General features: G+C 44.1%; 1 protein-coding gene across 1 annotated transcript in view; it reads left to right on the top strand.

Moving 5' to 3' along the window:
- Positions 1–8332: 8332 nt before the first annotated feature.
- Positions 8333–27852, top strand: part of b4galt6 (UDP-Gal:betaGlcNAc beta 1,4- galactosyltransferase, polypeptide 6) — a 62930-nt gene continuing 43410 nt past the window's right edge. Inside the window, exon 1 of the mRNA XM_078398026.1 lies at positions 8333–8701. Coding sequence (XP_078254152.1) covers positions 8593–8701 — 109 coding nt within the window. The 5' untranslated portion in view covers positions 8333–8592. The remainder of the gene's footprint in view (positions 8702–27852) is intronic.

The raw sequence follows: 27852 nt of genomic DNA, 5'->3' as shown, positions 1-27852 counted from the left end.
GACCCCAGGAAAGAGAGTTTGTAGAGTGCCTTCGAGATGGATTCTTAGAACAGCTTGTACTGGAGCCTACCAGGGAGAAGGCAATTCTGGATTTAGTGTTGTGTAATGATCCTGATCTGATAAGGGGACTAGAGGTAAAAGAGCCATTAGGAGGCAGTGATCACAACATGATAAGTTTTACTCTGCAAATGGAAAGGCAGAAGGGAAAATCGGAAGTGTCGGTATTACAGTATAGCAAAGGGGATTACAGAGGCATGAGGCAGGAGCTGGCCAAAATTGATTGGAAGGAGGCCCTAGCAGGGAAGACGGTAGAACAGCAATGGCAGGTATTCCTGGGAATAATGCAGAGGTTGCAGGATCAATTTATTCCAAAGAGGTGGAAAGACTCTAAGGGGAGTAAGAGACACCTGTGGCTGACGAGGGAAGTCAGGGACAGCATAAAAATTAAGGAGAGGAAGTATAACATAGCAAAGAAGAGTGGGAAGACAGAGGATTGGGACTCTTTTAAAGAGCAACAAAAGTTAACTAAAAAGGCAATACGGGGAGAAAAGATGAGGTACGAGGGTAAACTAGCCAATAATATAAAGGAGGATAGCAAAAGTTTTTTTAGGTACGTGAAGAGGAAAAAAATAGTCAAGGCAAATGTGGGTCCCTTGAAGACAGAAGCAGGGGAATTTATTATGGGGAACAAAGAAATGGCAGACGAGTTAAACCGTTACTTTGGATCTGTCTTCACTGAGGAAGATACACACAATCTCCCAAATGTTCTAGGGGCCGGAGAACCTAGGGTGATGGAGGAACTGAAGGAAATCCACATTAGGCAGGAAATGGTTTTGGGTAGACTGATGGGACTGAAGGCTGATAAATCCCCAGGGCCTGATGGTCTGCATCCCAGAGTACTTAAGGAGGTGGCTCTAGAAATAGTGGAAGCATTGGAGATCATTTTTCAATGTTCTATAGATTCAGGATCAGTTCCTGTGGATTGGAGGATAGCAAATGTTATCCCACTTTTTAAGAAAGGAGGGAGAGAGAAAACGGGTAATTATAGACCAGTTAGTCTGACATCAGTGGTGGGGAAGATGCTGGAGTCAATTATAAAAGACGAAATTGCTGAGCATTTGGATAGCAGTAACGGGATCATTCCGAGTCAGCATGGATTTACGAAGGGGAAATCATGCTTGACAAATCTACTGGAATTTTTTGAGGATGTAACTAGGAAAATTGACAAGGGAGAGTCAGTGGATGTGGTGTACCTCGACTTTCAGAAAGCCTTCGACAAGGTCCCACATAGGAGATTAGTGGGCAAAATTAGGGCACATGGTATTGGGGGTAGGGTACTGACATGGATAGAAAATTGGTTGACAGACAGAAAGCAAAGAGTGGGGATAAATGGGTCCCTTTCGGAATGGCAGGCAGTGACCAGTGGGGTACCGCAAGGTTCGGTGCTGGGACCCCAGCTATTTACGATATACATTAATGACTTAGACGAAGGGATTAAAAGTACCATTAGCAAATTTGCAGATGATACTAAGTTGGGGGGTAGTGTGAATTGTGAGGAAGATGCAATAACGCTGCAGGGTGACTTGGACAGGTTGTGTGAGTGGGCGGATACATGGCAGATGCAGTTTAATGTAGGTAAGTGTGAGGTTATTCACTTTGGAAGTAAGAATAGAAAGGCAGATTATTATCTGAATGGTGTCAAGTTAGGAGGAGGGGGAGTTCAACGAGATCTGGGTGTCCTAGTGCATCAGTCAATGAAAGGAAGCATGCAGGTTCAGCAGGCAGTGAAGAAAGCCAATGGAATGTTGGCCTTCGTAACAAGAGGAGTTGAGTATAGGAGCAAAGAGGTCCTTCTACAGTTGTACCGGGCCCTGGTGAGACCGCACCTGGAGTACTGTGTGCAGTTTTGGTCTCCAAATTTGAGGAAGGATATTCTTGCTATGGAGGGCGTGCAGCGTAGGTTCACTAGGTTAATTCCCGGAATGGCGGGACTGTCGTATGTTGAAAGGCTGGAGCGATTGGGCTTGTATACACTGGAATTTAGAAGGATGAGGGGGGATCTTATTGAAACATATAAGATAATTAGGGGATTGGACACATTAGAGGCAGATAACATGTTCCCAATGTTGGGGGAGTCCAGAACAAGGGGCCACAGTTTGAGAATAAGGGGTAGGCCATTTAGAACGGAGATGAGGAAGAACTTTTTCAGTCAGAGGGTGGTGAAGGTGTGGAATTCTCTGCCTCAGAAGGCAGTGGAGGCCAGTTCGTTGGATGCTTTCAAGAGAGAGCTGGATAGAGCTCTTAAGGATAGCGGAGTGAGGGGGTATGGGGAGAAGGCAGGAACGGGGTACTGATTGAGAGTGATCAGCCATGATCGCATTGAATGGCGGTGCTGGCTCGAAGGGCTGAATGGCCTACTCCTGCACCTATTGTCTATTGTCTATTGTCTATTGGTAGTGTTCAAGGAAGGTGATGGCTGGAGGCCTGCAGCAGCTTGGGATTTGCCTGGAACAGGCACCACTCGTTAGAACTAGAGCATGGACTGGACTCTGAAAATCGCACCAAACTATGATGCCACTTGCATGTGGGCTCAGTAGGCTATTTCTAATAGTTCACTTGCTTTTCGAGGATAAGCTTTGGTAGAGAAATATTCTACTGCACTTTACTCTATGTAAGAAAAGAATTTCACTGTGCATTTGCACTCCGCACAAATGATAATAAAAGCACCATTGAAAATCCTTTCGACTATATTTTTTTGCCTGTCATCAAGAAACCAGGGGTTGGGTGGCAGTGTTGAGTTACTGCGTGACAGCGCCAGAGACCCCGGTTCAATCCTGACTACGAGTGCTATTTGTACGTTCTCCCCGTGAACTGTAGAGGTTTCCTCTAAGGTGCTCCGGTTTTCTCCCAAACTCCAAAGATGTACAGGCTTGTATATACTGGAATTTAGAAGGATGAGAGGGGATCTTATCGAAACATAGAAGATTATTAAGGGGATTGGACATGTTAGAGGCAAGAAACATGTTCCCAATGTTGGGGGAGTCCAGAACAAGGGGCCACAGTTTAAGAATAAGGGGTAGGCCATTTAGAACGGAGATGAGGAAAACCTTTTTCAGTCAGAGAGTTGTAAATCTGTGGAATTCTCTGCCTCAGAAGGCAGTGGAGGCCAATTCTCTGAATGCATTCAAGAGAGAGCTAGATGGAGCTCTTAAGGATAGCGGAGTCAGGGGGTATGGGGAGAAGGCAGGAACGGGGTACTGATTGAGAATGATCAGCCATGATCACATTGAATGGCGGTGCTGGCTCGAAGGGCCGAATGGCCTACTCCTGCACCTATTGTCTATTGACTATTATTTGCGTTTGGTAAAAAATGTAAGTTTTTCCTAGCGTGTAGGATAGTGCTAGTCTGCGGGGTGATCACCGGTCGACGCGGACTCGATGGGCCGATGGGCGTGTTTCCGCGCTCTATCTCAAGTCTGAATCACTCGCTCAAATCTGTGCTGCTCGGAAAACTCATTCCCGACAGAATGAGAACGTCACAGGGTTATACGTTTGATGTGAGTGACAATGAGTCTGATGCTGGATGCTAATTAAAGATTAAGAGCAACCCTTTCTAGTTCTTGAAGGTCTTGCTGTTGGTGAGAGGACCACCTATGAAGGACCAGCTTCAGTGAGAAGAGCTCTGGAGCTTTGCCAACTGTGCATTGTGTGTGGGAAGGATCTGCAGATGCTGGTTTATACCGAAGATAGACACAGAGTGCTGGAGTAACTCAGTGGGTCAGGCAGCATCTCTGGAGAAAAGGAACATGTGACATTTCAGGTCGAGACCCTTCTTCAGACTGAGTCAGGGGAAAGGGATACGAGAGATATAGATGGTGATTTTGAGAGATATAGAAATGAATAAACAAATGAATAAACATTCCCATTGCATGCTAACTACCATGCTCGACTCAATGGCATTTTGCCATCCCTCATAAAGCCTTTATAAAATAGCCTCGTGTCCAAATAAAACACGCAGTATAAAATATTGATGGAAGCAGCAGGAATGTCCTGTTGCCTATTAAATGTTTAATTAATATGGCAGGTTTTGTCTCTGGCTTGTTCGGCATACAAGAAACAAAATGAGTACTTATTGTTAAGTACTGAATTGATTTAAAATTGGATCAGGATCTACACCAGGCGCTGCCTCAAGAAGGCGGCATCTACCATCAAGGATCCCCACCATCTGAACCGTTCCCTCTTCTCACTGCTACCGTCGGGCAGGACGTACAGAAGCCTGAAGTCCCACACGTCTGGGTTCAGGAACAGCTACTTTCCAGCAAACATCAGTTTCTTGAACTGACCCACACAACCCTAATCCTACCTCGGCAATGGAACACTACGGACCACCTCTTGTACTACCGTGGACTTGTTCTCTGGGCTTTAGACTATAGAGGAACAGCGTGGACACAGGCCCTTTGAACCACCGAGTCTGTGCCGACCATGATTACCCTACAGGGCCCTTACACGGTAGGTCAAAACGTCAAAGAGTGTGACGCACTGACGCTCAAGCGTTCTGGAGGACAAGCAAGCCTCGGGCATACACTCGTCACACGCAACACATACGTTCTTACCTGGAAAATACCGTCAATATGGTAAGATTTTGTGCTGCCTGTTCCGCTGAGTTACACCAGCATTTTGTCTACCTTCGATTTAAACCAGCATCTGCACTTCTTTCCTACACACTTTGTCCGTCCCACTGCAAAACCTCCGTAAGGTATGTCCACTTTGAAGAAGTTCTCCTCTCTCACTGCTCCGCCTGTGTGATTCCGTTATATTATTTTGTCAGGTCAAACCCTTGGCCAGCCTTTTCTCCTTAACTTCATGCAGCCTGCCTACACTCCCTGTCTCCATTGTCTTCCAATTCCAGCATTTAATTGAGCTGATTGAAATCCTTCCACCACTGGTATCCATAACCTTAAAGGCTTTGTTGGAATATCTTTTGAGATGTAACCAGAGCCACTGCAATTGGTCTCCTGTGTACCAAAACAAGAAAAAGGAACTGTAAAATATAAGTAAGCTCTTTTTCATTAAACCCTAAGGAAAGACACAAAGTGCTGGAGTAACTCAGCAGGTCAGACAGCAACCCGGGAGAACATGGACAGGTGATGTTTTGAGCCGGGACCCTTCTTCAGATCAGTCTGAAGAAGGGTTCCAACCCGAAACATCGCCTATCCACGTTCTTCAGGGATGCTACCTGACCTGCTGAATTATTCTGGCATACGTGTCTTTCTCTGGTTTAAACCTGCATCTGGGGTTATTACAAGCCCCAAGGAACAGTGATTTGTGAGTTCTGCAGCTGGTATCTGGCTTATCATCTGTCATCGAAAGAGCATCTTAAACTTAAATATCATCTTCACCATAGAAAGAGGTCCCAAAGAATGCTACGACAAATGGCACAAAATAACACAAGGACAAATTAGTCCACCCAATCAATGAGTAAAGGCAGGGAGAATGTAGGAAAGAAGTTGCTGCGGGTTATGGAGAAAATACCAGAGCTCAGAGCCAGAGCAGGGAGAACCATATTCCATAAGTCATTTCCAGAAAAGTGGAAACAAAATAGAAAAATTGAATAAAAAAAGGTCTGCTTCACAAGGAGAGAAATATTGAGGAATATATCCTATCTATTTTCAGCTATGAGATGAATTATTTACTTTGATACAAAGAATTAAAACATAAACGGATTTATTTAGAAAAATGTTAACATTCTGCTAAATATCACTGTAAAGAGTTACAAGAGTGCTGATGCATAAAACATAGAAAATTAAAATGCTGTATGTCAAACGGTGTTTTGCCCTTTATTTCCAAAAGGAAAAAGAAGAATTTGAAACAAAAAATAAAGAATAGTGAGAACACTCAGCAGTCAAGTAGCATTTCATAGAATCATAGAAGAATATAGCACCAAACATACTCTTTGGCCCATCATGTCCTGCCAATCATCAACAACCTAGCTATATTTACTTCATTTATAGTCGTTTATGCCTTGGCAATTCAAATGTTCATCCAGCCCTGTCTAATGTCTCTCTGTCCAACGTTGTATCCTCCATGGGGGTCAGGCTCTGCAGGAAAGTCTCTCCCATTCCATTAGTTCTTGCTACCTCTAATTGCAGAAACTTGTCTTCTACAAGAATGAGGATGTGTTGTGGATTATACTGGGGTGGTGAGATTGACATGGTTCAACAGGCAGTGTATGCATGTTGTGGTATGTAGTGTGAGGTTTGCAACTGTACTAAGTTTTTTGGGATGAAGTTAAGCAGCCTGATGTGATTAAGCACTGTAATTATGTGGTGCCATTCATAACGAGTTTTGGTTGGGACTGAGGTGTTCAAAGTTTGGTGGCAATTTTGGCTTCAGAGTCTCTGGCAGAATTCTGGCAAAAAATTGTGACAATTCAACGCCTGCTGGGACCAAAGACGGTCCTGCTGTACTGGCAGCCATAGTAAGTGCTTGCCTCCAGTACACCGCTTGTCCTCCAGAAGGCGTTGCATGGCAACATTACGGGTCAGGGGTCGTGACCTCGCTGGCCGTGCAAGTGAGCCCTATACGCTAGCACTATCCTACACCATATGAACAATTTGCAATTTGCAGAAATCAATTAACCAACAAATCTGTACGTCTTTGGAGTGTCTCACTGTAATGTCTTATTTCTTGCAGTGAATTTTCTTTTCACTCTTGTAGAATTTATGTAATTTTATGTATAATTGACATTTTTATGTGTTGTCTGAGGCTATTCACTTGTGATGCTGCTGCAGGCAAGATTTTCATTGCATCTGCACCTCACCATAACTAAGCAAGAGTGGATCAAACAGAGTCCATAGAAGGCAGACACGAAGTGCTGGAGTAGCGCCGGGTCAGGCAGCATCTCTGGAGAGAAATGATGGGCGACGTTTCGGACTGGTACCCTTCTTCTCATCTAAGATTCAGATGCAGGTGTCGTCTGTGTGTGTATCTGTGCATGAGAGTGTGTGTGCGCTCAGTATAAACAATGTCCTTTGACATTTCACCATTTCAGTTTTGAGATAAATCTGGCCGAGGCTTTGAAGTGGGAACGTTACTGAAACTAAGAAAAGATAGTTAAGTGCACAATCAATCCATCATAAATCAAGTCGATCGTTTCTGATTGCCTTGGAAATCTCCGTTACTGCGTATAAAATAACAGTGATTTAAAGAATGGTATCGGTTTACACGTGGTTGGATAAGATGATGTTGGCTTTTCACTTGTAACATTTGTACGTTTCTTCCTTTCCACCACCGTACTGGGTAGATATTTGTAATAAATTTATTAAGTGACAATGAAGAACAGCATTATATCAACAGCATGGGTTTTCTTGGGTGTTCAGGTTTCCTCCCAAACTTCAAAGACATGCAGGTTTGTAGGTTAATTGGTTTAGGTAAAATTGTAAATTGTCCCTAGTGTGTAGGTTGGTGCTAGCTATCACTAGTCTGCATGGACTCAGTGGGCCGAAGGCCTGTTTTCAATAGACAATAGGTGCAGGAGTAGGCCATTCGGCCATTCAATGTGATCATGGCTGATCATCCACAATCAGTACCCCGTTCCTGCCCTCCTACCCCCCTTCAGACTCTGGACGACCTTGATCCATTGTGCCACCTTGTGAGGGCTGAGTCACGCCCAAAGATACTAGAGGAACAAGATAGACGACTCGACCCTAAAAACCGTAGTATGTTATGTAGGCATTTTAGTAGGCAGAAACTCACAGAAACATTTCAAAAGAAAAATAACAAAAATCTGTGAATTGATAGATAAGATATATTCTGCATTTTAATGATATCATCACACGTACTGCTCCCCCAAAACACTGATTGCACTGCGAGAGGCATAGCGACCTGCGGTCGCAGGCACTCCGACCTGCGCGAGATAACCACTTATGAGGTGTTTGCGCAGTAATCAACCAGAACCAGATCCAGAACGGCGGGTTTGCTTACTAAAATGGCGGACGTTACGCTCCTTTGCGTACTACACTTCAGTATGGGCGATTTCAACGGAGTTGGCCAACTTGTTCCTCTAGTATCTTTGGTCACGCCCGCCGCCTCCTCCCCCACATGACGACACTGGTCCCTCTGTCCACCCCCTACCTGACGTCACTAGTATCTCTGCCCCGCCGCCCGTTGCTCCCCCTCCCCCAACGACAACCCTCGCGCGCGCCCGCGCCCGCGCCCAACAACGGCTTCCAACGTCACTACGCGCGTGCCCTTGCGTGCGCATGTGACGCAACAGAGGGTCTCCATGACGACTGTGCGGGCCCCGCCTCTCGTTGGCCCCGCCCCCTCTCTCCCTCCCTCCCTCCCGCCCGCGGCTCGAGGACGCGGACGACGCCACTCGGTTCGCGCGAGGTGCCCCCTCCCCCCCACCTCCCGCCCGGGGCTCGAGCAGCGCACCCGCGGCGGGCGGGCGGACAGGCAGGCAGACAGACAGAGAGAGAGAGAGAGAGAGACGGGCCCGGGCCGGCCGCCATGCCCCCTCCGCAGTGTTAACACCTTCCCCCCTCCCCCTCCCCCCCCCCCCCCCCCGTGAGGAGCGGAGCCGGCGGCAGGATGCTGAAGAGAGTGGTGCGGCTCTCCAACCGTTCCTTCTTCGCCTTCATCTTCCTCTTCTCGCTCTCCTCCTCCTGCCTCTACTTCATCTATGTGGCGCCCGGGATAGGTAAGCACACGGTTTCGGCTCCCACCCACTCTCCCTCCTTCAGCACCCACCCTCCCTCCTTCAGCACCCACCCTCCCTCCTTCAGCACCCACCCTCCTTCAGCACCCACCCTCCTTCAGCACCCACCCTCCTTCAGCACCCACCCTCCTTCAGCACCCACCCTCCTTCAGCTCCCACCCTCCTTCAGCACCCACCCTCCTTCAGCACCCACCCTCCCTCAGCACCCACCCTCCTTCAGCACCCACCCTCCTTCAGCACTCACCCTCCCTCAGCACCCACCCTCCTTCAGCACTCACCCTCCCTCAGCACCCACCCTCCCTTCTTCAGCACCCACCCTCCTACAGCAGCTAGTCTCCCTCAACACCCACCCTCCTGCTCCCACCCTCCCTTACCCACCCTTCCATCAGCACCAACCCTCCTTTAGCACCCACCCTCCTTCAGCAGCTAGCCTCCCTCAGCACCCACCCTCCTTCAGCAGCTAGTCTCCCTCAACACCCACCCTGCTTCAGCAGCTAGTCTCCCTCAGCACCCACCCTCCCTCAGCACCCACCCTCCCTCAGCACCCACCCTCCTTCAGCACCCACCCTCCCTCAGCACCCATGCTCCCGCTGCACCCACGCTCCCTCCCTCAGCACCCACCCTCCCTCCCTCAGCACCCACCCTCCTTCCCTCAGCACCCACCCTCCTTCAGCAGCTAGTCTCCTTTAGGCACCTACCCTCCCTCAGCAGCTATTCTCCTTCAACACCCATCCTCCTACATCAGCACCCTTGTCTGAAGAAGGGTCCCGATCCAAAATGTCACCCATTCCTTCTCTCCGGAGATGCTGCCTGTTACTCCAGCATTTTGTGTCTTCCTCCCTCCATCAGCACCTATCCTCTTTCCCTCAGCACCGAATCCCCCTTGGCACCCAGTCTCCCTCCCCACTCACCTTCTTTGCCTCAGCACCTATCCTGTCTTCCTCAGCCCAGCCACGACACTCTCCCCCTCACAGCATTTACACATATTACACAGCATTTCCCATTTTTTAATTGTCACACGTTTATTTGTATATTTTGTTGCTCTCTCTTTGCCCTGCAAGATGTCTGCTGGGCTATGTGGTGAATGTTGCTCATTGTTGCAGGAAGACCCTGTGTGGGTTAGTTACACTGTACTGGAGAACACCAGTTAATTTGTATCCAGCCATCATTTCTTTGCTACTTTATTGACTATTTTGCCTTAACTCATTTTGCTACCAGTTTTGAACCAGTGTGCAAATGATTCTGTGATTTTTAACTCTCCCCACCTCACTATCTTCGATTGGAAGCAGTAGTGATGTGCGAGGAGAGGGCCATGTCATATAATTTGACAGTTGGTGTCCCTGATAAGGCTAGCATTTATTCCAGCAAAGTGCAGAGTTCCTCCAGCACTGTTTTCCTCCCCCCTGACTCTCAGTCTGAAGAAGGGTCTCAGCCCGAAACTTCACTTATTCCTTTCTCCAGAGATGCTGCATGGCCCTCTGAGTTACTCCAGCATTCTGTGTCTATCTTCCTCCAGCACTTTTTTTCACTCAAGATTCCAGCATCTGCAATCTCTTCTGTCTCTGTTCCTCATTCCTACACAATACTAACCTCAAGTATGAGCTATGGTGTGTCTTTGGTTGCATTAAGGACTTTGGACTTTTTTTGCACAGGTGTTGTTATGGAGGTGAGAAGAAACTTTTTCACCCAGAGAGTTGTGAATTTGTGGAATTCTCTGCCACAGAAGGCAGTGGAGGCCAATTCACTGGATGAATTTAAAAGAGAGTTAATTAGATAGAGCTCTAGGGGCTAATGGAATCAAGGGATATGGGGAAAAGGCAGGCACAGGTTACTGATTGTGGATGATCAGTCATGATCACAATGAATGGTGGTGCTGGCTCGAAGGGTCAAATGGCCTCCTCCTGCACCTATTTTCTATGTATGTTTCTATGACTAATTGCAGGCCGTTTCAGAGGCATTATTGTTGAAAGGTTCAAGAAAATAATTAGTTTCTGTACCAATGAGTCTTTTTTTTATTTTTCTGAATTTCTCGGGTCCACTTGGTTTGCTGTCTATTACTGCAGGTTTTGTTCTGCAGCTGAGTAGCATTCCCTTGACCCACCGCTTCACAGTGGCCACATTGCTTGCAGTTGGCATCGCAACGGGGGGTGATTCATTCCAAATGAACATTTTTGAAATGTGCCTAAATGCTGTAATATATAACCCTTTGTGTATCGAGAAGAGAGCGGTGACAAGTAAAAACTTTTGAAGTTGGTGCATTGTGCAAATACATTGAAAAGTGTATATCCTTTGTAGAAACAGCAACGTTAAATTGACTACTCTGGAAAAATAGTATTATATTGAGATTTTAGCAGCTTGTTTATTCATGCATACATTATGATGCCAAGGTGTGCTTTAAAGCAGATGCAAAATTTTAAGATGGGTGACAAGAGTGGAGAAATTGAAGGGGTTAATGCTGCATCAGCAGTTGGAAATTCATGTTCAGAAGTGATAGGAGCCGAATTAGGCCATTCGGCCCATCAAGTCTCCTCCACCATTTATTCATGGCCGATCTATCTTTCCCTGTCAACCCCGTTCTCCTGCCTTCTCCCCATAACCCCTGACACCTGTACTAATCAAGAATCTATCAATCTCTGCCTTAAAATACCAAATGACGGCCTCCACAGCCTTCTGTTGCAATGAATTCCACAGATTCACCACCCTCTGAGTAAAAGAATTCCTCCTCATCTCCTTCCTAAAGGTATGTCCTTTTATTCTAAGGCTATGACCTCTGGTCCTGGACCCTCCCCCTAGTGGAAACATCCTCTCCACATCCACTCTATTGAGGTCTTTTATTATTCAGTAAGTTTCAATGAGATTCCCCTTATTCTTCTAAACTGCAGCGAGTACAGGAGGCCCAGAGACTCATCATATGTAAACCCACTCATTCCTGGAATCATTCTCATAAATCTCATTTGAACCCTCTCCAACACCAGCATATCCTGACACAGATTTAGGGCCTAAATTGCTCACAATACCCCGAATGGTCTGACCAGCACATTATAAAGCCTCAGCAATACATCCCTGTTTTTGTATGACTCAGAGGGCCGCAGAACCAGTTTCCATGCTGTACCTTTAAAACTAAAGTAAACAGGCCTTCTCAAAATAAGAAAATAAAATCTTTCATTTCCAAATGTTCTTTCAGGATATCCCAAAGCACTTTACAGCCAGCTGTATGTTACTTATGAAGCATAACCTTATTTTATTGCTGAAAAATTGTCCATTGCATTCATTCAAAATTGCTGCTTGGGGAAACTTGCTACATGATTTAAACCTTATTGTATATGAATCTATTAATGTAAATTAATGGTTATTTCACATAGCACAGCACAGGAATAGGCCCTTTGGCCCACAACGTCTGTGCCGAACATGTTGTCAGGATAAACCTACTTCCTCCGCCTGCACACGGTCCATATCCCACCCTTCCCCGCTTATCTGTGTGTCTATCCAATACCCTCTGAAAAGCATGTTTTAAAAATTGCATTGAGGGCAAAAAAGACTAAAGAAAATGCTCTGGGGTGTTTATGATTCTGGTGTGATAACTGGAGATTGAAAATACTTATTGGACATGCAGTTGTGTTCAAAGCTTCGTCTTGTCTAGAATTTAAAGTTCAAAATGGGTAAGTAAAATAAATTAACCTGCTTCAGTGTTTGCTTTGGCTTAGTCTCGATACTCTTACCTCTGATTCAATAGGTAGTAATTGAGTTTTTCAAACACTTGAGACCATAATCCATGGTGATGCATGAGAGCATTACTGATTTACTAAACTTCAATGTCTCACTGGCAAGAAGCATTAAACCGAAGATTTATGTCATCTTAGGTTTATGTGAAAGATCCACCACACGGTAGAGTGCTGTAGTGTAGTGGTTAAGTTACTGGACTAGTAGTTAGTGTTCCAAACCATGGATATGGTTTCAATGCCTACCATGGTAAACTGGGTAATGATAAATATAAATCTACTGGGTTATTGCAAATGCCTCAATACTTCACCACTGTTCTTCAGGGAATGAAATCGGCTAAACATGTTTGACCTAAACCCCTTGGTTCAGGTGGAATAAAGGATTGGCAGTAGATGTTTCTACTGTCAGACATCCTATGAACAAACAGAACAACAGGGTTTGAAACAACATATCCTGGTCGATATTTATCCCTCACCAGACTGGTTAATTTGTACCATATTGGAAGGAACTACAGATGCTGGTTTACACAGAAGATAAACTCAAAAAGCTGGAGTAAATGAGCGGGCCAGGTAGCATCTCTGGAGAAAAGGAATAGGTGACGTTTCAGGTTGGGCCCTTCTTCAGACTGAAGTCTGAAGAAGGGTCTCGACCCAAAGCGTCATGTATTCCTTTTCTCCAGAGATGCTGCCTGATCTGCTGAGTTACTCCAGCTTTTTGTGTCTATCTTTGGTTAATTTGTAGTCCTATCTTTCATCTGTGTTCACGCTCACCACTTCCATTAATATTATCCATGTGTTCTGTGCAATTCTGCCATGTTTATTTAGTCAAGTGTTTTATTGTCATATGTCCCAGATAAAATAATTACATTCTTACTTGTAGCAGCACAACAGAATATGTAAACATTGTACACACACTGAACTTTTTTTTCCTCTCACGTTTATTATATTGCTTACAGTGTACTAAGATCAAACTGCCAGAGGAACTCAAAGCCAGACAGAATCCATGGAATTAAATGGACAGACAGAAGGCAGTGGTGGCCTATTCACTGGATGAATTAAAAAAAAAAAAGTTAGATGGAGCTCTAGGGGCTAGTGGAATCAAGGGATATGGGGGAGAAGGCAGGCACAGGTTACTGATTGTAGATGATCAGCCATGATCACAATGAATGGCTGTGCTGGCTCGAAGGGCCAAATGGCCTCCTCCTGCACCTATTTTCTATGTTTCTATGACATTGTTTCGGGTTGGGACAATCCTTCATTCTGATTCTGTCTGAAGAAGAGTTCCAACCCTAAAGGTCATCTGTCCATTTCTCTCTACAGCTGTTGCCTGACCTGCTGAGTTCCTCCAACAGTCCCTTTTCAGCTTCTGTAGTCTCTCGTCTCTACTCATTTTATTCTTCCTCCCATTGAAATAATTGCAGAAGTAAAATGCAAATATTTTGGAAACTTTGATTGTGTTAGCCCAGCAATTTCTTTTTATTTATGATTTTATTTGTTTTACAGCTTTGATTCAAGTTACCGAGCTTTTCTTATTGTTCCCAAATTGCAACTTTATGTATCAATGTTCTTTGAGGAAAACCTGTCCAAGATTACATTGATTATCAGAGAGGTGATGGTTGTAAACTGTTTCAGTTTATAATTGGATACCTTTGAGCTACATCTCGTACTTAATTCCTCCTTTTGTTGATTCCTCATGAACTGGAAACATTTGTTGCCAGCAGTTGCACTGCCGTTTCCTTCTCACATTTCCCAGTGGAGGCCCATGATTCACTGCTTTTCTTCATTTGAGTACCTTATTAATTTGCATTGTGCAGGATAGAATTGTATCTAAAGAATGAGCTTCTAAAATCCTATATAATCCTCAGTCTGGTGTGATATTTGGCACGCTCTCTTGGAAAACCAGTTACCCCCTGTATTTACTTACTAATTACAACATAATTCAGCCCATTGGGATCCATACCTGCTTTCAACTGAACTATTCCATTTGCTCCATTTCCCCTCTTTTTATTCCTGTCGCCCAACAACCTGTTCTCTCATGCCAATCAACTTTGCCTCTTACCTGCAGTAGGTAGCCAACGAGACTAAATTGTAAATAGATACAAAATGCTGGAGTAACTCAAACGGGACAGGCAACATCTCTGGAGAAAATGAATGGTGACATTTCAGGTTGGGATTCTTCGTCAGACCCTTTTTCCCGACCCGAAATGCCACCCATCCCTTTTTCTCCAGAGGTGGGTCACACTGTCTTACTCCAGCACTTTGTGTCTATCTTTGGTATAAACCAGCATCTGCAGTTCCTTCCTAAACAAAAGTGTATATTTGGAATTAGGTGGAAAATGAGGTAGAGATACAAACTCACACAGTTGCTGGGAGAACCTGCAGACTACATAGACAGCAAACAAGTCAAGTCAAGTCAAGTCAATTTTATTTGTATAGCACATTTAAAAACAACCCACGTTGACCAAAGTGCTGTACATCTGATTAGGTACTAAGGAAAAAAAATGAAACATACAGTAGCACGCAAACAGTTCACAGCGCCTCCTCAATGAGCCTCAAACGCTAGGGAGTAGAAATAGGTTTTGAGCCTGGACTTAAAGGAGTCGATGGAGGGGGCAGTTCTGATGGGGAGAGGGATGCTGTTCCACAGTCTAGGAGCTGCAACCGCAAAAAACAAGATTAGGATTGAATGGGGGGAAGGGGTTCCCTGGAGCTTTTAGCCAGTAGCACTGCCTGTGGTGCGAGTCAGCCACTGCTCTTTTATGGGTAAAAGTGATTCCTGCCTGCCTCTGACATTTTGCTACTTAAGTAACCTGCTGGCATTTCACTTCAGATGTAATGTCTGATCCTGCTATCTAGAGCCATTAATTTATCCCTGTTATCTCAAAAGGCTGCAAAACATGTATTCACCTTTCTTCCATCTTAAACAACTTTCTTCAACCGCCACTTTATAGATAAAATTACTGGTTTTCTTTATCTGTTTATAGATATTTTCCCCCATCTTTTCAGGCATAACAACAATTTTATTGATTGATTAAAAGACAGCATAGAAACAGGACCTGTGGCCTATCGAGTCGACACCAACCATCCATCACCCTTTCACACACATTCTATGATTCTATGCATCACACTTTTGCATTCACTCCCTGCACACTAGGGGCAATTTACAGAGGACAACTAACCTACATGCCTGCACATCTTTGGGATGTGAGAGGAAACCGGAGCAACCGGAGGAAACCCAAGTGGTCACAGGGAGAATGTGCAAACTCCACAAAGACAGCATCTCAAGGTCAAGATCGAAGCTGGGTCTCTGGTGCTGTGAGGCAGCAGCTCAACTAGATGTGCCACTATTCCTCTCCCAAGTTTCTGAAACATGTTATTACAAAAAAAGCCCTCTTTTCACTTGCACCTCATAGGTTGCTGTGGTGCCTTGACTTTGGCTTCTGTGACATCACAATAGCATTGAGGCAGCTGTAATTGAAAGCGCCAGTCATAATCTGTTGATAATGACCAGATGGCTCTACCAGTCTTTCTGCAACTTCTGGAGAAAAACAAGTAATGATAATTATGTATGATAATTTTGACTGTCTCACATAAGCAAGTCGGTTGCTCCTTTGTGGAGTGGCATTGGTTCTCCAGACTAGTACCACTCCGATGCCTGTACCTAGAAACATAGGAAATAGGTGCAGGAGTAGGCCATTTGGTCCTTCGAGCCAGCACTACCATTCAATATGATCACGGCTGATCATCTAAAATCCGTTCCTGTTTTCTGCCCATATCCCTTGATTCCATTAGCCCTAAGAGCTATATCTAACGTTCTCTTGAAAACATCCAATGAATTGGCCTACACCGCCTTCTGTGGCAAAGAATTCCACAGATTCACAACTCTCTGAGTGAAAAGGTTTTTCCTCATCTCAGTCCTAAATAGCCTACCTCTTATTCTTAAACTGTGACCCCGGCTCTGGACTCCCCCAACATCAAGAACATTTTTCCTGCATCTAGCCTGTTCAATCCCTTAAGAATTTTATATGTTTGTATAAGATCCCCTCTCATTCTTCTAAATTCCAGTTAATATAAGCCCGTCGATCCATTCTTTCATCATATATCAGTCCCGGCAACCCCGGAATTAACCTGGTGAATCTGTGACGCTGCACTCCCTCAATATCCTATGATTCGTCTCCACATGAATAAATATACATTTTCCCAAAACAATAAAAACACTTGTGCTGTTTAATAAAGCTGTGATTCATCCTATTTTTAAAATTGCAATCCAGCGGTCTTTTTTATTGCATTAATTATTTGATTTTAAATGATGGCACAGATTATTAACAATGTGTCTGTGAAAATGCCGATGGAGGACCGAACAGCAGAAGCTGACTAATTGCTTAAAAAGATTTCACATACTCAGCCCAGCAAAAACAAAATGACCAATTCATGAACAGTCCCCGGTGTTAAGGTGATTAACACTAAGAAGAAACATGGAACAGGCTTTGAAACTTGAACCACAGATGTATTTTGAGGGCCTGGAAAGAAAGATGACCTATTCAAGCAGGTTTCATGGGGCCTTGACAGGATAGATGGTTGAGATGGTTTTAGTTGTGAGTGTGTCACAGAGGGATGTCATTCCAAGATGAGGCCGATTAATTAAAATTGTGGTGTGCATAAATCCCTTCTCAGAGGATGTCAAACCTTTGGAGTTTTCTTCCTCAGAGGGATTGTCAGATCATTAAAAATATTTAAAGTGGAAATTGCTGAATACTGTATTAGAAAGATCCAAGAACAGAGGGCTATAAGAAATAGGTATTGGCCAGCGTAGATTAGCCATGATATTGAAAGGTCGTTGGGCTTGAGGGGGCTAGTGGTCTACTCATATTTACCAGGAACTGCCGATGCTGCAATCTTGAGCAAAACAGTGTTGGAGGAATTCAGCAGGTCAGGCAGCATCCTTGGAGGGAATGGGCACTTGACATTTTGGGTCGGGCAGTCTGAGGAAAATGTTATCTATTCATTTCCTCCAAATATGGTATCTGACCTGCTGAGTTCCTCCAGCACTTTCCTCCTATTTACTTTTCTTTCTTAAAGGATTTGAGTATGTATTTAATCCAGATACAAAAGAATGGGCAGTTGGGGATGTGTGGGGATAAAGTATATTTCACAAGTGAGATGCATCAAGAATATTGAATGGGTAGTCAAGAGCAGGAAATTGTGTTTTTCTCCATTGATGCTGCCTGACCTGCTGAGAATTGCCAGCATTTTCTGTTTTAATCCCAAACCTTTAATGTTACTTTGTTTGGATTTGGCTTCTTCTAAAAGGGATTCCAAATTAATGAGCTTCCTTCAATGGTTGGCTAGGCAACCATTGCAGCTGTTTTATCAATGGCAACTGTTTTATTCCTGCATGTTTGCTGCCTGACCCAGCAAGGAGTTGTTTTCGGGTTTTACTCCAGATTTCAAGCAACCACACTTTGTATTAAAAGACAGCTCCCAGGCCGCACATCTCAGCACTGATTCAATAGTTACCTTTGGGAATAATAGATGGAACATAATCAGAGGCGTTTGTTTGATCAACACCAGATTGATGTCATACTATTTAATTCAAATCTGCTGCGTTTTGTGGCTGACAGTAGAACATTTTTTTTAGAGATAAGAAACTGCAGATGCTGGAATCCTGAACAAAAACAAAGTGCAGGAAGAACTCAGTGGGTCATGAATGTTCTGTGTTCCAGATCTCAACATTGATAAATTGAAATAGACTTTGTATTTCTCATGACATAGGAGGCTATTTAGCCCTTGAGTTTTCTGCAGAGTCTCAATCCAAAGTGTCAACCAGCCCTTTACCTCCATGGTTGCTGCTTGATGCAGAGTTCTTCTAGCAGTTTGCTTTCATCCACATTCTAATATCCGCAGTCACTCTGTCTCTGGATATACGAACATATTTAAGAAAGTTTAGTTTAGAGATGCAGCACGGAAACAGGCTTTTCAGCCCACCGAGTCCGCGCCGACCAGCGATCCCCGCACATTAACACTATCCTATACACTCTAGGCACAATAGACAATAGGTGCAGGAGTAGGCCATTTGGCCCTTTGAGCCAGCACCACCATTCAATGTGATCATGGCTGATCATTCTCAATCAGTACCCCGTTCCTGCCTTCTCCCCATACCCCCTGACTCCGCTATCCTTAAGAGCTCTATTTAGCTCTCTCTTGAATGCATTCAGAGAATTGGCCTCCACTGCCTTCTGAGGCAGTGAATTCCACTGATTTACAACTCTCTGACTGAAAAAGTTTTTCCTCATTTCCGTTCTAAATGGCCTACCCCTTATTCTTAAACTGTGGCCCCTGGTTCTGGACTCCCCCAACATTGGGAACATGTTTCCTGCCTCTAACGTGTCTAACCCCTTAATAATCTTATATGTTTCGATAAGATCCCCTCTCATCTTTCTAAATTCCAGTGTATACAAGCCTAGTCGCTCCAGTCTTTCAACATACGACAGTCCCGCCATTCCGGGAATTAACCTGGTAAACCTACCCTGCACGCCCTCAACAGCAAGAATATCCTTCCTCAAATTTGGAGACCAAAACTGCACACAGTACTCCAGGTGCGGTCTCACTAGGGCCCTGTACAACTGCAGAAGGACCTCTTTGCTCCTATACTTAACTCCTCTTGTTATGAAGGTCAACTTTCCATTGGCTTTCTTCACTGCCTGCTGTACCTGCATGCTTCCTTTCAGTGACTGATGCACTAGGACACCCAGATCTCGTTGTACGTCCCCTTTTCCTAACTTGACACCATTCAGATAATAATCTGCCTTCCTACTCTTACCACCAAAGTGGATAACCTCACACTTATCCACATTAAACTGCATCTGCCATGCATCCGCCCACTCACACAACCTGTCCAAGTCACCCTGCAACCTCATAGCATCTTCATCACAGTTCACACTACCACCCAGCTTGGTATCATCTGCAAATTTGCTAATGGTACTTTTAATCCCATCATCTAAGTCATTAATGTATATTGTAAATAGCTGCGGTCCCAGCACCGAGCCTTGCGGTACCCCACTAGTCACTGCCTGCCATTTTGAAAGGGACCCATTTATCCCCACTCTTTGCTTTCTGTCTGTCAACCAATTTTCTATCCATGTCAGTACCCTACCTCCAATACCATGCGCTCTAATTTTGCCCACTAATCTCCTATGTGGGACCTTGTCAAAGGCTTTCTGAACACCACATCCACCGGCTCTCCCCTGTCAATTTTCCTAGTTACATCCTCAAAAAAATTCCATGAAGATTAGTCAAGCATGATTTCCCCTTCGTAAATCCATGCCGTCTCGGAACGATCCTGTTACTGCTATCTAAATGCTACGCAATTTCGTCTTTTATAATTGACTCCAGCACCTTCCCCTTCACTGATGTCAGAATAACTGGTCTATAATTTCCCGTTTTCTCTCTCCCTCCTTTCTTAAAAAGTGGGCTACCCTCCAATCCACAGGAACTGATCCTAAATCTATAGAACATTGGAACATGATCACCAATGCGTCCACAATTTCTAGAGCCACCTCCTTAAGTACCCTGGGATGCAGACCATCAGGCCCTGGGGATTTATCAGCCTTCAGTCCCATCAGTTTACCCAACACAATTTCCTGCCTAATGTTGATTTCCTTCAGTTCCTCCATAGCCCTAGGATCTCTGGCCACTAGAACAACTGGGAGATTATTTGTATCTTCCTTAGTGAAGACAGATCCAAAGTACCGGTTCAACTCGTCTGCCGTTTCCTTGTTCCCCCTGCTTCTGTCTTCAAGGGACCCACATTTGCCTTGACTATTTTTTCCTCTTCACATACCTAAAAAAGCTTTTACTATCTTCCTTTATATTATTGGCTAGCTTACCCTCGTACCTCATCTTTTCTCCCCGTATTGCCCTTTTAGTTATCTTCTGTTGCTCTTTAAAAGAGTCCCAATCCTCTGGCTTCCCACTCTTCTTTGCTATGTTGTACTTATTCTCTTTTATTTTTATGCTGTTCTTGACTTCCCTTGTCAGCCATGGGTGCCTCTTAATCCCCTTAGAATCTTTTCTCCTCTTTGGGATAAATTGATCCTGCAACTTCTGCATTATTGCCAGGAATACCTGCCTGGGAATTTACAATTACACCAAACAATTTACAATTATACCAAACCAATTAGCCTACAAACCTGCACGTATTTGGAGTGTGGGAGGAAAATGGATATCCTAGAGAAAACCCACGTAGGTCACAGGGGGAATGTACAAACTCTGTACAGACAAGCACCCGTAGTCATGTTCGAACCAGGGTCTCTGGTGCTCTAAGGCAGCAACTCTGCCACTCCCTCAATGTTCTCAAAACCTTAAAAATGTTTCACCCTGACAAAGTCATACGAATTCCTTAGCATATTTCTACTAAAAATGGAGGAGTATTTGGAATGGCTTTGAGAACCGCAAGTTCATTTGTCAGGCCAGTAAGTGTAAACAGTACAAAATTCTATACTCTCCACAGAGCCACCCCATTAAGTTCATTTTGTTTTTTAGTTTAGGCGATACTGTATGGAACTGTCCTTTGGGCCAACAGGCCTACACTGACCATCGATCACCTGTTCATGCTAGTTATATGTTATCCCACTTATTCACTTCCTACGGAATTGGGGCAAATTTACTGAGGCCGATTAACCTGCGAACCCGCATAGTTTTTAGGATGTCGTAAAGATGAAAGAGTGCAGAGAAGATTTATGAGGATGGTGACAGGACTTAAGGAACTGAGATGCAGGGAGAGATTGGGCAGTTTAGGACTTTATTCTTTGGAGCAAAGGAGGCTGAGGGGTGATCGTATAGAGGTGTACAAAGTTATGAGGGGAATATATAGGGTGAACGCACAGTCTTTACCCAGGGTAGGGGAATCAAGAACCAGAGTGCATGGTTAATATATGAGGGGAAAGATTTAATAAGAATTTGAGGGGCAATTTCTTCACAGGGTGGTGGGTACATGGGATGAGCTGCTCGAGGAGGTACTTGAGGTACTCTTGACGCATCTTGAGTCTGGACAATAATCACACTTGAAAGACATTTGGACAGGTACATTTATTAGAAAGGTTTGGAGGTCAGCATGGATGGGTTGCGCTGAAGAGCCTCTTTCCATGCTATATGACTATGTGGGAAGAAACCAGAGCACCTGGAGGAAAGGCAAGGGAGAAAGTGCAAACTTCACACGGATAGCACCCGGCACTGACGCTGTGAGGCAACAGCTCTCTACCAGCAGCACCACTGTGCCACTTTGTTCCATTGTGGCAAAGTTTGCAGGTCTCCGTTTAGCCTCAGTAATGAAACTGGAATCGGATCAAGTCATTTTCAGTCCCGAAGTGGAAGAAGAGTAAAGAGTTTTTACAGTATGAAATCTATCAGAAACAAATTTTACAGATCACATACAGTTAAGGATCTGCTGAAATCCATTTCAGGAGTAATTAATGTGAGAGAATTTGGTTTGGAAGAGGATAATATATGTTGCCGATAGTATCTGGAAATTGAGCTTGTTGGAAGTATTCAAGTTCGCTAATTGCATCATGAATGATAAATTAATGTCAGGCTTGGCATGTTAAACATTGACCCAAGCCTTGTACTAAAAGTACTTGTAATGTCCTTCGCTGCAGTGGTATTTAAGTGCACTGGCTTTGTTAAACTTGAAGTTGATGTGATGAGATTAGCTATGAATTTGTGACCTTCCACTGAAGCTGTGAATGAAGCTGCTGTGAAGTTCATTTAATAACGAGGGTCAATTTGTCAATGATATTGGGTCTGGCAAGTTTTGTTGTGGTCAGCTCTTTGTGGATTCTGTAGCCAGTACAGTTGGATCCAGATGTTTCATTAAACATTAATAATGTGCATAACATCTCAAAATCTGGCATTCAACAAAACTTCTGTTAATATTGTTCTGTTGCCAAATTATTTCAGATTTTAGATAGGATTTACATGCATTTGGAAATGCCAAGACTGATTGGGGATAGTTGATACAGCTCTGTGCAAGGGAAGTTATGTATCAAATTTAATTGGATTATTTGAAGAGGTGACTAAGATTAATGATAAGGGGGACAGTTTGGTAGATATTGTCAGTTGTGGAGTTTAGCAAGACATTTGAAAGGGGCCGCATGGCAGGCCAGTCTGGAAGGTGGGATTCAGGTTGAACTAACCAATTGAATACAAAATTAGCTTGAAGGTAGGAGACAGGATGGTGGTGCAGTAGAGGGTTGTTTTTTCAGCCTGCAATGAGTGGTGTGCAATGAGGATTTGTGCTGGGTCCACTATTGTTCGTTATGTATATTAATGATTGGATGTGAATGTAGGTGGCATAGTTAGTATTTTTGAAGATAATAAATTTGGTGGTATAGTGGACAGTGAAGAAAGTTATCTATGATTAAAATGGGAACTTGATCAGCTGCGCATTTTGGTAAGACAAACCAGGGCAGGACTTGCACAGAAAATTGTACGGCCTTGGGGACTCTAGTAGGATAGAGACCTAGGGGCACAGGTATATAGTTACCTGAAGATTACCTGAACAGGGTGATGAAATAGACCCGTGGCATGCTTGCCGTCTGAAGAAGGATCCCCAATCCTAAATGTCATCCATAGTTTTTCCAGAGATACCGCCTGATCCGTTGAGTTACTCCAACATCTTGTGTCTATCTTTGGTATAAACAAGCATCTACAGTTCTTTGTTTCTGCATGATTGTTTCATCAATTGAGTATAGGCGTTGGGATGCTGTGTTACAGCTATACAAAGCATTGGTAAAGCCACATTTAGAGTACTGTGTACAGTTCTAGCCACTCAGCTATAGAATACTGGAAAGGGTGGGGACAAGATTTTTCAGGTTGTTACCAGTTCTGGAGGGCTTGAGAGGCTGGATAGGCAGGCACTTTGTTCCCTGGAGTGCAGACGGATGGGAATAATCTTTTATAGGTTGAACAAAATCATGTGGCTCATATAAGGTGAAGTATTTTCCTCAAGGTATGCGTGTCTCAAACTCAAAATAGTTTTAAGGCGAGGGGCAAAGTATTTAAAAGGGATCTAAGGGGAAACATTTTCACACCGAACAATATATACACTGATGAACCAAAACATTATGACCTCCTGCCTAATATGCTGTTGGTCCTCCGTGTGCGCCAAAAACAGCGCCGACCCGCCGAGGCATGGCCTCTACAAGACCCCTGAAGGTGTCCTGTGGTATCTGGCACCAAAACATTAGCAGCAGATCCTTCAAGTCGTGTTAGTGGAGCCGCTGTGGATCAGATTTGTCAATCCAGCACATGCTCAATCGGATTGAGATCTGGAGAATTTGGAGGCCTGGGCAACACCGTGAACACTTCATCATGTTCCTCAAACCATTCCCGAACAATGTGTGCAGTGTGGCAGGGTGCATATCCTGCTGAAAGAGGCCACTGCCATCAGGGAATACCATTGCCATGAAGGGGTGTACCTGGTCTGTAACATTGTTTAAGTAGGTGACACGTGTCAAATTGATGTCCACATGAATGGCCGGACCCAGGGTTTCCCAGCAGAACATTGCCCAGAGCATCACACTCCCTCCATCGGCTTGTCGTCTTCCCACAGTGCATCCTGGTGCCATCACTTCCCCAGGTAAACAGCGCACATGTAAGCAGCCATCCACGTGATCGAAAAGAAAACGGGACTCATCGGACCAGGCGACCTTCTTCCACTGCTCCAAGGTCCAGTTGCATGCCCAATGAAGGCGCTTTAGACGGTGGACAGGGGTCATCATGGGCATGCTGCGGCTATGCAGCCCCATACGCAGCAGGGTGCGATGCGCTGTGTGTTGTGACACATTCCTCCCGTGACCACCATTAAAATTTTCTGTGACTTGTGCCACAGTAGACCTTCTGTCGGTTCGAACCAGACGGGATAGCCTTTGTTGCACTTGCGCATTGATGAGTCTTGGGCGCCCAACACCCTGTCGCTGGTCTGTGGTTTGTCCCTCCTCGGACCACTGTCGGTAGGTACACACCACTGCTGACTGGGAGCACCCCCCGAGCCTTGCCGTTTCAGAGATGCTCTGACCCAGTCGTCTGGCCATAACAATTTGGCCCTTGTCAAAGTCGCTCAGGTCTTTTCTCCTGCATCCAACACATCAACTTCAAGAGCTGGCTGTTCACTTGCTGTCTAATATACCCCATCCCTTGACAGGTGCCATTGTAACAAGATAATCAATGTTATTCAGTTCACCTGTCAGGACAGTTTGTTTGTTTTTATGTCATGACTGTTTTTGTAAAGCGTCTTTGAGCATCTGGAAAAGCGCTATATAAAATAAATGTTTATTATTATTATTATTATTATTATTATCTTCCCAAGCCAACAATGGGCCATTGTGGGCTCCAATCTTCCTGGGGTCGTCTGTTTCTGGCCATGTTTTGTTTTGGTCTTCTGTAGAAGGGTTCCAACCTCAAACATCACCTATTCGTTTTCTCCAGAAGTGTTGCCTGACCCGCTGAGTTAATCCAGCATTTTGTGTCCATCTTCATTCAGTTCAGTAATGTGGATTGGTGGTTCCCCTTTTTACAGACTGTTTTACATGTGCATTGATAAATTTGTTCTGTTTAAATACATGGATATGAATATTGCATAAAAGCACCCTCTGTTGATCATAGGTGAGTGGAAAAAAACTCCCAATTTGATTACACTTGCATGTTTAACAAGGTCATAATTACAAACAACAGGTACCTGTCTCTGCATCAAGTGCTTGAGAAATTCTCGTCCTTTATTTCTGTTGAAAAAAGCAACAAATGTTTTTCACTTTATCTCGGTACACGTGGCAATAAACGAATGAAATAATTGGGCACATTAGACTTCCTTTCTATGTAGTAGATTGATTGTGTGCAGATTTGTACTCTGAGTTAATAGAAACTAGGAACTGCAGATGTTGATTAATACACAGAAGGACACAAAGCGCTGGAGTAACTTGACAGGACTGGCAGCGTCTCTGGAGAACGTGGAAAGGCGATGTTTTAAGTCAGGACCCTCCCTCTTAGGGGGGTAGAAGAAAGCTAGAAGAGGGCGAGAAGAAATTAAAATGGGTTAGTGAACCAGATCACAAACCGAATGATACATCCAGATTATACTTTTTGGAAGAGTTAGAAGGATACATCTGCTGCACTTGATAAATATTCTTATCAACCTAATTAGATCTCAATGTTCTTATTTTTGGAGCAGATGACAAGCATTTCAAGACTTTGATTTTGGGGAATGCTTTAACTTTTTCAAGATTGATTTGCTTTATTTCTCATTCAGTTACATTTGGCATAGCATACTCCCTGCTGTATGACTCTAAATAAATAAAGTAAACTCTTGAGCTCAGGAATCAAAGCGCCTATAGTTTTGTTCTGTTTGTGATAACATAATGGGGTAAGATAGACACAAAATGCTGGAGTAACTCAACAGGACAGGCAGCATCTCTGGATAGAAGGAATGGGTGACGTTTTGGGTCGACCCCCATTCAACAGTGGAAGAAGGGTCTCGACCCGAAACGTCAGCCATTCCTTCTCTCCAGAAATGCTGCCTGTCCCGTTGAGTTACTCTTGCATTTTGTGTCTATCTTTTGTGTAAACCAGCATCTGCAGTTCCTTCCTATACATTGGGTAAGGTAGATTCTGCTGACAAATATGAAAGATTAATTTTCATGCCTCTGAAAATGGCAGGGGGGATATAATTAGTGTAAGCAACTTAGAGATTTAAATCTCATCCTGAAGTAGCTGGTATAAAATCCTGTTATAGAGTTGCATTTTTTGCCAATTCCTTGAAGTTGTATATTACCTCATTCCAAGGAATACTTAAGAAAAATGGGTAATATGTAAAAGAAAATGGCAACCAGGATACATGAAACTAATTTAGTGAAATGGCTAGAAATTATTGAGCTAACTGGATTGCAGTGGTCTCAATCACAATATTCCATACAGCACTACTGCTTTGTACAAATAAATAGCCCATGGACCTGTTCAGGCTAAAGAAAGTAGCATAAATTAGGCATGGCAGGACATAGAATTTAGAAACAAAATCAGAAAGCGCTAGAGTTCACACACAAGTGAGCTTATGAAAACTGCTTTAATTTAATTATTGTTTTAACTATCTGATATTGCCTTGTTTACTGTTATTAATTCCCTAGTCTCAGTCTCTAGGCATCCCATACTTACCCTGGTAAGTGCATTTTTTATATCTGTAAAAACCCTTGCTATTTGTTTTGTCGTTACCTGCAAATTTTCTCCCTCATGAACCTTTTGGTGTTTCTGCTGATTCTTGTAAAATTCACATTCCTCTTGTCCAACATTAGCCTTTGCCACTTTATATCCTCCAGTCTAGTTTAGTTTGGATACAGCGTGGAAACGGGCCCTTCGACCCACCGAGTCCGCGCCGACCAGCCGACCGACCCGACTAGCCTACATGCACTAGGTACAGTTTACGATTAAACCGAACCAATTGACCTACAAACCTGTACACCGTTGGAGTGCGGGAGGAAACCGGAGATAACTTGCGCAAGTCACAGGGAGAACGTCCAAACTCCGTACAGATAAGCCCCCTTCGTCAGTATCGAACCTGGGTCTCTGGCACTGTAAGGCAGCAACTTTATCACTGTGCCACCATGCTGTCTATGATTTAAGTCTATGACTTAGACACAAAATCCTGGAGTAACTCAACGGGTCAGGCAGCATCTCTGGAGAGAAGGAACAGGTGACGTTTTGGGTCTCGACCAGAAACGTCACCCATTCCTTCTCTCTAGAGATGCTGCCTGACCCGCTGAGTTTCTCCAGCATTTCGTGTCTACCTTCGATTTAAACCAGCATCTGCAATTTTTTTCCTAAGTCTATGACTTAATTTTTTTTCCCTTAACCATGGATTGTTCATTTTTCTTCTGGGATCTGTCTTTTTAATTGGGATAAATTTCATATAAGCATAATTAATTAGCTCTTTAAATGTCTGCCACTGCACATTAACTGACCCATCCCTTAGTTTGTTTACTCGGCCCACTCCAGAGATCTCTATCTTCCTACCAATGCAGTTGCCCTTAAATTACCTGTTTCTTCAATTCTCTGCCCCATTTGTACTTCAGCTTTTGGTCACTTGCATTGTTCCAATCTAGCAAAGGCCAAAGTAAGAGACACACAATGCTGGAGTAACTCAGCGGGTCGGGCAGCATCTTTGGAGAAAAGGAATAGGTGATATTTCTGGTCGAGGCCCTTCAGACTGAGAATCTAGAGGGAAACTAGAGGTACGAAAAGTTACAGAACAAATCAGAGCTGGCACTGATAGCCAATAGACAATAGGTGCAGAAGTAGGCCATTCGGCCCTTCGAGCCAGCACCGCCATTCAATGTGATCGTGGCTGATCATTCACAATCAGTGCCCCGTTCC

This window comes from Rhinoraja longicauda, chromosome 4, assembly GCF_053455715.1.
Source record: "Rhinoraja longicauda isolate Sanriku21f chromosome 4, sRhiLon1.1, whole genome shotgun sequence".
NCBI classification, from domain to species: domain Eukaryota; kingdom Metazoa; phylum Chordata; class Chondrichthyes; order Rajiformes; family Arhynchobatidae; genus Rhinoraja; species Rhinoraja longicauda.
This window is presented reverse-complemented; position numbering and strand designations above follow the sequence as displayed.